The sequence below is a fragment of the Nylanderia fulva genome, unplaced genomic scaffold (genome assembly GCF_048542155.1).
Source record: "Nylanderia fulva isolate GAGA-0341 unplaced genomic scaffold, ASM4854215v1 Scaffold16, whole genome shotgun sequence".
Classification (NCBI taxonomy): domain Eukaryota; kingdom Metazoa; phylum Arthropoda; class Insecta; order Hymenoptera; family Formicidae; genus Nylanderia; species Nylanderia fulva.
Window position 1 is genome coordinate 2044175 of NW_028189835.1, and position 12091 is coordinate 2056265.

At 27.6% G+C, this 12091-nt stretch overlaps 2 protein-coding genes across 4 annotated transcripts; one reads left to right on the plus strand and one right to left on the minus strand.

Moving 5' to 3' along the window:
- The first annotated feature begins 746 nt into the window (after positions 1-746).
- LOC114940256 (lipase 3) lies at positions 747-7383 on the plus strand. 2 transcript variants are annotated; one of them, XM_029314826.1, is made up of 7 exons: positions 750-1346; positions 4898-5210; positions 5435-5549; positions 5647-5893; positions 6103-6352; positions 6531-6673; positions 7016-7383. In XM_029314826.1, the coding sequence occupies exons 1-7, from the start codon at positions 1305-1307 to the stop codon at positions 7163-7165; spliced, it is 1260 nt and encodes a 419-aa protein (XP_029170659.1). In that variant the 5' UTR covers positions 750-1304; the 3' UTR covers positions 7166-7383. The 2 variants fall into 2 exon arrangements, with proteins under 2 accessions (XP_085336906.1, XP_029170659.1); XM_085480780.1 differs by having other exon boundaries at positions 747-1346; positions 6531-7083.
- Positions 7254-11858, minus strand: Pnn (desmosome associated protein-like protein pinnin). Of its 2 annotated transcripts, XM_029314827.2 has the most exons (6): positions 11603-11858; positions 10919-11111; positions 9818-9991; positions 9444-9738; positions 8946-9248; positions 7254-8413 (listed from the first exon to the last, which is right to left on the minus strand). In XM_029314827.2, exons 1-6 carry the CDS (start codon positions 11752-11754, stop codon positions 8409-8411), a joined length of 1122 nt encoding a protein of 373 aa, XP_029170660.1. In that variant the 5' UTR covers positions 11755-11858; the 3' UTR covers positions 7254-8408. The 2 variants fall into 2 exon arrangements, with proteins under 2 accessions (XP_029170660.1, XP_029170661.1); XM_029314828.2 differs by lacking the exon at positions 7254-8413 and having other exon boundaries at positions 8609-9248.
- Between the last annotated feature and the right edge of the window lie 233 nt (positions 11859-12091).

Consider the following 12091-nt stretch of genomic DNA (forward strand, 5'->3'; position numbering starts at 1 on the left):
TGTATCATAATTTTTATAATTTTATATAAAAAGCAAAAATCAAATAAATTCATAATTTTTTATTATCAATAAACATTTTTCTTTTAAAATAAATGATATAATTATCGATTAATTTCGAGAAACATGAATTCAAAAAATTCGATAATTCGTGATTTTGTGAACTGTTTATTAATAAATGCGTTCTTTAATTTATATTGCTTTTAATACACATCGTTGCTTTTAATATTATCGTACACGATAATTATGTAGCAGCTAAAGAAACTATTTATTTGATCATTAGCCTTTTGACTAGCCCACTTTTGCAAATAATTACATGTCTTCTTCTCCTTTATAATTTCTTTTCGCATAATGATTTTCCTCGTTCACATTCAGCCGAGCAGATATAAAATTTATCGCTTGTTTGTCGTGGAAAATTGATGGGTACACTCCTATACATTTATGAATAGCGCGCAGAACCGAACACAGAACATTCGGCACCCGGAATAAAATTATATAAAAAAAATCTGAATCTATATAAAATTACACCGATATGTGTATAAACAAAAAAAATTTCTGATAAATAAAAATATATATTTTCAATTAATCTCATGCGCAAATAACAAACCTTTTTCCTAAAAACCGAATTGTATATATCACAGAACATAACAAGCAAGGAGAAAATTACAAAAATAAACGAATTTACTTGGAGCAAAATAAAATGACAAATTTTCCATCAAATTTGAATTGACACATTTTTATAATTTTCAGTGACATATCCTACCTCACATTTTAACAGTACAGCCCTGTACACGTGCGTATATATACCGTAAACTCCGTCATTCACGTTGACAGTTCCTCACGGTCTTGACTGGTCCTCGCACGTGTCTTCTACGAGACAATAAGAGCTCCGGAATCGGTGTGTGCTTGCGCGCGCATCGTACACGCAATTTCGTTCCATTCGCGCTTTGTAAACAACAACAATAACGTGTCTTTTTCGGAGCAGAGAGAGACACAGAGAGAAAGGACCCTTCCCGTGTGTCCTTGACGTTGGCCGCAAACATTTTGGCGCAATCGCTTCAAGACGGAGGAAGTCGCGCGCCGCCTTTCACCGAGCGCGTTTCTTTTTCAAACGCACAAACGACGAGACTCCAGTTTCTTTTCCGCGACGGACGATTTCGCGCGGGGCCGCTTTCTCGAGAGCTCGCACGTGAGCTGCCGCGCGAAGAAAAAAAGGAAGCAGAGGAGATACAAGGAAATCGCGTGTATTTTTAAAGATAAAACAAAGTCATTCTGCGAGAGGTTTCCGCAAAAGATTTTACGGTGGCATGGACGGAGCGGCGAGGCAGAATGAGGCCCACATGACAACGGTAAGATATAACTGTCTGATCTGTCATCATGTTTATCGGCGTTGTACTTTGATCTTCTTGATATATATATATATATTTTATCGTTTTTTGCATAATATTCATGGTTATTAATAGTGACGTGTCATATATAAATATATATGATATAATATGTATATATGTATGTACACGCCCACACGTGAAATTGTAAAGTGAAAGAATTCACTTTAAACACAAAGAATATAAAATTTATTCTCAGATATATATATATCGGAACATTGACTCTTCAAGTGTCTCGAGTAATTCATTTTTTTTTCGATTTAAAAATTTAAATATGTAAGCATAATTTTACCTATATTTTCTTTTAAAAGAGACAGGTTTTTACTTATGTACATGTGCATTTGCACACACGTACACAAATAAATTACGATACAAAAGGACCATTACAGAACTAATATCATATAATTAAGGATTGGCAAAAATCTTGTTTGTTTTGTTTTAAACAAAAAACATTCATTTTTTTGTTTAAAATAATATTTTTTGCTTTGCGTTTTTCATTAAAGTAAGAAGAAACATATGTTTTAAACAAGCAAAAAAATATATTGTTATTTAATACCCAAAAATAAATATTCTGCTAAAATAATACTCATTTTATTATTTTTATTTCATGAAACAATACAGTTTAAAACTGTTTGAAACAAATTTTAATCAAACAGTTTTAAGCTTATTGTTTAAAACATGTCAACCCTGATGAATATAACTTTGAACTGCAATTAGCACAATGACAATGAATAATAATTAATTATAAAATGTAGAGTAATAAAAAATATATAGACAATTAAATTAGCAAAAAAATATTAATAGGGTATAAATTATAAAAAAATATAATAAACTGAATTATATATATAAAGAAACTACATTATATAGAAGAAATGAAAAAAGTCATAATCCAGAAAAAAGTTCAATCAGCTGATAAAAAATTCGCCAAATATCTCTTCAATCAAAGATAAAGATTAATCCGGCTCAATCCGAAATTATTTCGCTAACAAAACATTCCGATTCTTTTTTATCGTAATTATAATTTATTTTATATTATCATATCTCTTTGAAAAAATAATTCAATAGAGATTAATTTAACTCACACAAGAAAAAACTTTCAAAAATTGTTAGAGTTTACTTCTTCTTTTTCAATGATTTAATTTTTTTTTAATTGCTTTGCTAATTAATAAAATTATTAAAAAATCTAATCTAGCCTGTCAGAAGTGTTTTACTTATTGTTATCAGGTATCAAAGACCTGACCTGATTTCCGAGGACGACAACAAACTTTTTTGTTAGAATCTAAATTTTAGAAATTTTACATTCAATTTATCTTATAAAAAGATAAAAAATGCATGCTAAAGTTTATCTTTTGCTATTATACAATAGATATATTAGATACATATTTCAATTTATTTCTTTATACTTTTCTGCATAGTCTATTTCTTCTTCTTTCGCAATTAAAAATGCATGATACATACGTGATTTACTTCGAATGCAAAAAATTCATAAATATAAATCATATAAAACAAAAAGTATAATATCGTGTAATACAAAAAATATAATAATACACAAATTTATTTATTACTATATATATATATTGCTATATAAGCGTTAATTTACTTGCTTTTTACCTTTTAGTATTTTCTTGAGAATTTATTCTACTATATGTAAATGTCCAAAGTCCTAAAAAGCAAATAAGATCTATTCTCTATACACCATATATTTTGATATAAAATACACTAATTAGAATATTTTTGAATATACATGTATCTTATATTGACACACTAACTTTAACATACCAATGCTTTAACATTTAATTGCCATTACGAAATTTTAATTATATTATAATCTTGATTGAAGAGTCATCAGAAATGAATTTGTCAATAATTATATATTCCTTGCATGGAATTTTTTAATATATACGATTGGTATATGTATATTTAATAAATCATTTATTTTATTTCATAGCTTTGAGTTTTTTAAAATTTTGAATTATCTAACTAATTGTTTTTGAAATAATGCCAAATTTATTACAAATATCCCGGAAATTTTATTTAAAACTGATTTTTATAATCCAAATATCATATTTGGATTTTTTATTTTAAATACTAATTGATATATTATAAAGTTGTGATAGATTTAAATCGACTATAACAATATTTTACGAAAGAATCACATTTATAAGAAATACTAAAAACAAATAAATATATTAATAAAATTAATATATACACGTTAGAATACAGATAAATACATATATGTACAAATGTATATATATGCATGGTATATCAAAATGTACATGATGCATAAAATAGTTAAACAACATTCTCTATCGCAAACTTAGTCGCGAATTATGCAGCATTTTAAGTAAATCTTAAATTCTTTAAGAGCATTCTGTCATCAAGTTAATAACGTAAAATTGCAATGGCTGTTGCACTCTAATTCACAATACGTATATAATTACATTATTTCATAACAGAGTTTACGTTTACAATTACATTCTTTCATAACAGACTTGTTTAACCTTGAGTAAGTTTAAATATAATTTATTTCCGCGTTGATATGTGCAATTCCGCTTCCAAAATAAAAAACGTCACATTTGGTGCGACATTTCATCAGCTAATTGAATAAACTTCTCGGGACACACATCACGAACTAAATTAAATTATTCTGCTTTGAGATACCCGATAATAGTAAGTCATAAATCTTGGATCAATATCACGTGTGGTTTAGTTTTTATATATCGCATTTGATTCCTAATAGCGCTTGGCTATTCAATTTTTATATGAATTTTAACTCTTGACCAGAGTGCAAGCCAAATGAAAACTTTCTTTAACACTTATGATAAATGCCGCATTCTTCTACAGCCCATAAAAATGTAATTAGGAGCAAAATAAAAAAAGTCTTTAACAATTCATCAAAATTCTTTCAAACACGCTTATATAAAATGCTATGAATAATATATTATTCCATTGCAAATTTTTTAATAATATGATATGAAGTGAACTTTGAAATAGCTTTTTCTTTGAAATAATATTTTAAAATTATATTTAAAAAAATATAAATTTTGCATATACCGATATATAATATATTCTATTATTATTTGAGGAAATTTTCGCAAATTATCATTGCAAATATATGTTGAATATTTGACCACATTCAAATTTAAAATTTTCTCTTAAGATTCAAACATGTGCGGGAATAAAGTTTAAGGAACATCTATAACATTTTAAGATTGCTAAAAAAATAATTCATATATGCGCGTCTAGTTTGTTATTTATTGCTTATACAATTTTAGCTCGATTAAAGTTATACAATTTATATATATATATATATATATATATATATATATATTAATTAATATAAATTAATATATGTATATTAATATATATTAATTAATCTATTAATATATGTATGTGTGTATTAATATATATTAATTAATATACAGTATATTAATTAATGAACAAGACAAAGATATAAAATAATTCATTGATAAGCACACACACAGATGCCACATGATTATTTTAAATAATTACAGCCTCAACTGATCCAAGCTCACGGTTACATATCCGAAACCCACCACATTTGGACAGAGGATGGTTATTGTTTGAGCGTGCATCGTGTACTTTCATCTAATGATCGAGTGCCATTAAATGCTGACCCTATTATAAATACGACTGCTGTCGATAACAACAGCGAAGATTCTAATTCGTCAACTTCCTCCGATTATCATCGCATCCAGGAAGCCTGTGAATCTTCCGGTGCAGGCTCGAAATTGCCGGTTATTGTAAACCACGGAGTCGTATCCTGTTCTGCAGATTGGGTGCTACTGGGACCTCACAAAGCTCTCGGTCACTATTTTTCACTAATTCTTTCTTATCTCTTTATTTCAAAGAAGTACCAATTTCATTTATTTTTTTATTTTTATTAATACTTTTTTATTATTTATATTTTAATCGTTCGCTCAAATACTAGTATTTATCTTTCGATGATTTCAACAAGGGTGACAATTATTTATTAGTAAAATAATATAAATAAAAAATCATCTCTCTCATTTAACTCTTTTATATTACAGCATATGTCCTTTGCGACAATGGATTCGACGTTTGGCTCGCAAATGCTCGTGGAAATATCTACTCTAAAGACCATAAACATTACTCGACCAAGGATAAAGAGTTTTGGGATTTCAGGTATTATTAAGTAACTCATCTTTAAGTGACTAAAGTATAGAAAAATAAATGTAGAAAATAAAATACAAAAACTCAATTTTACACGTTTCTTTTACAGCTGGCACGAGATCGGATATTATGATTTACCAGCGATGATAGATTATATCTTGGAAGAAACCGGTCATTCCAAATTGTATTATATCGGTCACAGTCAGGGTACAACCACGTTTTACGTTATGATGAGCGAAAGACCCGAATACAATGCTAAGATCAAAGGGATGATAAGTCTGGCACCTATAGCGTTCTTATCAAATCAAAGAAGTCCACTCTTCAAATTTCTCGTACATTTTAACGATATATTAGAGGTATAATTAATATATATATATATATATATATATATATATATATATATATATATGTATGTATATATATGTATGTATGTATGTATATATATGTATGTATGTATATATATGTAATGTATGTATATTATCCCATCATCATATTTGTTTCTACCTCTTTTTTCCTACGAGATAGTATGCATGATTTACTCACCGTTATATGAAACGTGTTTCAGTGGAGCACCTACTTTTTCAACTTTCACCAATTCTTCCCTCGTATTAGGTGGCAAGGGCGGATATTTAGCACCCTTATACGTAACGCTCCTTGCGCGGTAACGAAGGGCTTCTGCAGCTGCTGGTTTTACATTATCGCTGGATTCGGAAGCGATCAGCTCGATAAATCCATGTTACCTCTGATATTTGGACACTTTCCGGCAGGCGCTGCAATGAAACAAATCGTACATTATGGTCAATCAATAATCTCCGGTGAGTAAGATAACGTTGGACTAATACATCATCATCTTAATATCTCTCACAATTTTTCGCCAAGGGCACCTATTGTATAATAAATTCTTTAACACTCTATTTTAAGAAGAAAGAGACGATTAAAGTTATGCATTTAGATATTCTGCGCATATAATTTATAATTTTTTTTATTTTGCAGGCAATTTTCGGAAATATGATTATGGTGCTAAAGCTAATCTAAAACTTTATGGATCCACCCAACCACCCAAATATAATCTTGAAAGGGTCAAAGTGCCCGTGGCGATTTTTTATAGTGACAATGACTTGCTCACACATTACACGGTAGGTTCTACACAATCTTATCTTTTTCTATTAATGTTAAATTATATTAAGATTGCATTCGTCTCGTTTCTATTGTGTCTATTCATATGCGCACATTTTTTTATATTTCAAAAATTTACTTTGAAATGCAAAGAGATATTTAAATTTCTTTTACATTAATAGGATGCATTTTAAGTCTTCTGCATACAAAATAATGTAGAACAAATATGTTTTCGAAGAGTTCACGTTTAAAAAAACATATCTAGAATTAAAATGCATAAGATAGATAATATGGGATTAATTATAAAATCAAAATAACTTATTTTTGTTTCACAAAAGTTTCACACTTCTTAATTGTTTCAGGATGTTCAAAAATTGATAAATAGATTACCAAACGTTATAGAAGTTAAGAAAGTACCGTATGAAAAATTCAATCATATTGATTTTTTGTGGGGTCGAGACGCGAGAACACTTCTATATAATCGCATTGTAATTATGTTGAAGAAATTTTAATTTATAACACAATATCTCAAAAACTAAAATTAAAAGAGAAAATGATTTCGACATTTGTGCGTCTACATTGTGCACATTAATCAACTCATTGTCAGTCAAATTAAGCTTTTATTATCATCTATACAAATAGTGACAGGTTGATAATTGAGACTTCTACATAGTTCCCCCCAATGGTTACATTGCATTTTTGCGAAATAAAAAAATTTTTAGTATGCAAATTGTGGATTAATAAAGTAACTGTGTATATATATATACATATATAATCAAGATTGTTATATATATACATATATATATAATTATATAATTTTATATATAATTTATAAAATTATTATATATACATATATATACATATATATATATATATATATATATATACACGCACACACGCAGAGAATTATATGTACATTTACTAATGTAAAACAAGTTAATGCACAACAATAAGAAAATTAAAATATTTTTATAAATCCACGCTGCTAATCCAACATACAAACAAGCGCAATATACGAAAAAATTAATTTATTTTTATAAAGAAAATATATAAGATTTCCTGCTTTTGATATCATGACTAACAACAAGTTAAAGAAAATAGAATCTTAATTAAGAATTACATTTCCAATATATAAAGCAAATTTGAAATATTTCAAATAACAAATATGTAAGTATCGGCTCAAAACTATTAAACAATAAGCAGTGCAAAGGAAGAATTTTAATAACAGTATGCGATATATTTAATTTGTAAATAAATAAATATATATATATATATATATCCTATTTAAAAAAATTGATATTATACAAACATATCTTTGTAGATAATATTATGTAATATTTATATGCACATAAATAAATTTGTAAAAATAAATATATGTATAAGAAATGCTAGTAATGTATAAAATACGAAATATCACTATTACTTTTGTATGTTAAAAAAAATTGGTCTTATATATGCTATAAAATATTGTAGATTTTTTGCATGAAAATTGCACATAGTCTTATGGGTATTTAAATCAGCGATTAAATTTGCGGTTTAGTGGTGATGTAAAAGTTTCACAACTTTTACTTTGTTAAACCGACGACGCAATATATACGTCAAGGAAGTTGCATCATTTCAAAATATCTCATAATGATAAACATGTTTCACGAAAGACTTCGTGAACATGTAACAAAAACAAAATTCAATTTCACATTTTTCCTTCGAAAGTTTTGTTGCCAGATATCAAATTGGTAAGTTCGATTCTTTCTCTTTTCAATCTACAAAAAAAAATAGATTTAAAATTAATTATATAAATAATAAGGAAAATAAATTTAAAAATATTATCATAATGTGCTTTAAATTAAAGATTATGAAATATTTGTTTAAAACTTGTTTTATATTTTCAATAACTGTTAAGAACTATTTGTTAACTCAAATCGAAGTCAACTCGAATCGAGTTTTTTGTGTGTATACATATTTTATTAATCTATATTATCAAACATGAAAGATACAAAAAATCATTTCATTTGGATATATTGTGAGAAAAAGTTATAACTTCTTATTTCTAATGTTATAATTCAACATGACTATAGTAATGGACTAGGAGCTATAAAGACTGGGCTATATGGTTTATATGATCATAAAATGATGACAAATTTTTAATCTTTTAAATACTATTTTTAATTATCCAAGCATAAAATACTTGAAGACATGAAGATGCAACATACTTATTATGAAAATCCTCATTTTATTATTGAATCATCCAAAAGTATGTAGAACTTTGTTTATTATAGCAAATTTTATACTAGCCATTATTTTCATCTTGTTGAACTTGATCCAATTGTACTTCTTCTTTTTTCTCCATATCATTATCATCAAAATTTTCATTTATTATAGTCTGCATTGAAACATCAGCATTATCAATTATTGGAGCTTCAATATGTTCTGGATTGGGATCTCGATTTTCTTCACCCTCTTCTATCGAGCGTGGAGCTTCTATTATATGTAAAGATGTAGAAGCTTCAAAGTTTTGCGAGTTTTTGCCTAATCCTACCTGCATCTCTATTAAATTTAGTTCTTCTACCAATGCTTTCTCTCTTCTTTCAATTTCATCTAAAATATGAAAAAAAAGAAATGAATAATTACAGACACACACACACACAAATACAGATATAAATTTTCAATAATATAAAATAATAAATTTTCAATAAAATAAAATATTATCTTAAAATAAATAAAACTTTAAATTGTGAAAAATAGAAGTAAAAATAAAATAAAGATAACATTTTCATTTGTAAAAATACTAACCATAAAGTTCTTTTGTGGATTGCACTAATAACATATCTGTCTGTGGATGTTTGCGCTTTGGTACATAATAAATGGAAGGTTGTGCACGTGTTTTTATAAATGAAGCAAGAGGTAACTGTGCATTGCGCCAATCTTGAAACTGTCGACTACGTGCGAGTTTTGCTTCCAATACGCGTACTTCAGCCAATTGTCGTTTCCGTGACAAAAATAATTGTTGTCGTTCTTTTCGTAACTCTTCTTTTTCTCGTTTCCTAGCCTCTTCTACTCTGGCTTCTACTTCTGCTTTTTTATCTTCCTATTAATTAATGTATAAAGATACAAAATTTTATTAATTGAATATTATAAACTGTTAAATATCTAAATACCAATTTTACCTTTGCCTTAAGTTTAGTCTCTTCTTGTCTAAACTTTTGTAAAGTACCCAAGAGTGCGCCAAACATACGTTTATTTCTTTGTCGACTACGCTCATCTGTTCTTTCTCGTCTGATAACTTCTTGACGTGAAGGAATTTCTCGAGGAGTGGCTATTACTCTGGATGATACAGCAGGCTTAATAAATATTAAGGTACATGTTAGATCATATTTAATTTTATATACATACTCGAGCAAAATATATGGAATAATGTACAAAATAATATGGTTAAAAATGAAAACTATATATGTACGTATATCAAAACAATCAAAATTTTTTTAATTATAAGTTTTTGAAATAATTCTTCTTATATAATAGAATGGACCATCATAGAGCCAATATTGCAGAAATGCTTATCAGAATAAAATTGAAATTTAGTAATTATATATATATATATATATTATTGATTATATGCTGTCTTTTTGTACATTTAAATTTCCTTTTTGGTGCCTTCAGATCACATAATCCAGTCAACTTAAAAATTTTATTAGAACAATTTGTATATTTTCACATTTTTGAATTATTTAACTTTTGGATGATAATAATCAATAATAAAATGAGGATTTTCATAATAAGTATGTTACATTTTCATGTCTTCAAATATTTTATGCTTGGATAATTAAAAATAGAATTTAAAATATTAAAAATTTCATCATTTTATCATATAAACCATATATAGCCCAATCTTATAGCTCCTACTCCTTACTAGTTATATTATATAGTCACGTTGAATTATAATATTAGAAATAAGATAACATTAGCAATATTATATTAAATACAAAATATAAGAAGAAAAGTAGATAATATTATGTGCTAACAATAAGCTTATATTGATAGCAATATAATCTATGATTAAAATCATTCACTTTCAGTATAAAATTAATGTAATACAAATGAAATATTAATATCTTAAAATATATATATCTGCCATAGAGTAGATTGTGAAATCTGATTTTGGGAACTGAGAATATATTGACATAGATTTGCAGCCATGGAAATGTTAATTATATGCAAATATATAATATTAGTAATTATTTTCAAAACTAAATCACAAATCTTATTACCTTGATAACACTATCATCTTCATCAGCGCTATCATCAGCATTGGATGGAACACGGGCGCTTAGTCTACTGAAAACTGTTTTTGGCTCCGCAGTGGAACTTTGCCATCGCCGCTTGCCTCCAGGTAGTTCACTATTCACAAAATCTGTTACAACTCGCCGGCGATCTTCTTGTAATGGTCGTTTTTGAGATATTCTAAAAATTTAATTAAATCAAACAAAACCCCAATATATATATATATATATATAAATATGTATATGTGTGTGTGTGTGTGTGTGTGCACATACATTATATCAATATTATGTATAATTTAAATTTAATACAATTTGTATAACAGCAATTAATAAATATAATTCTATTGTTATAGCCAAACTGGCTGCAATAATTTAGTTTATCTTTTTTACTCCATATATTAGATAAAAAAGATAAACTCTGAACTAATAAAGAACAGACATAAAAAATGTGTAAATATTTATAACAAAAATAATTTGAAAAATAATTTAAACATCGCGAACGCGGACATGTTGAAATTAAGTAAAAGAGAAAAAAAATTATTCATACATGAAATATTCCATAATACATCTAGAATATATTTAGAGCTGTCATCGAATATCTTAAGCATTTTTAACGATTTTACGTCGATGCATATTAGAAAGCGAATGAAAAATTGTTGAATTAAATATAACCTAGGCGGCTGAAGCGGTCCACTCTCGCCGTCAGGAAGATCCCGGCCCATAATCTTACGGATACTTCGCTCGAGACCGCGAAGTCCATCGCGAGCGGTTTCCAACTGAGCTTCCAATTTTTCGGCTCCCCATGTCTCTCCGTCTTTCCTCATTTGAAGATTCTCGCTGCACCGACTTCGATATTAATTAATTTTTTTGTCAAACTACGCGACAAATATAACATTGTCAAACGAAATCGCCATAGATACAAAAAACAACATAGACAGGAACATCAAACATCAGAAAGAAATTATCTTTTCCAAAATGATCGCTTTTGATTGGTCAGTGATGTTCTAACATATTATCCTTTTATTTTATATCAAGTAATATTACTTAATTGCAAATTTAATTAATTAATATTAATAATTCCAGATGGAATTGAAACTCCGATTTGACAGCTGTCAAATCGGAGTTTGCTCCCCTCTCTCTCTCTCTCTCTTTCTCTCTCTG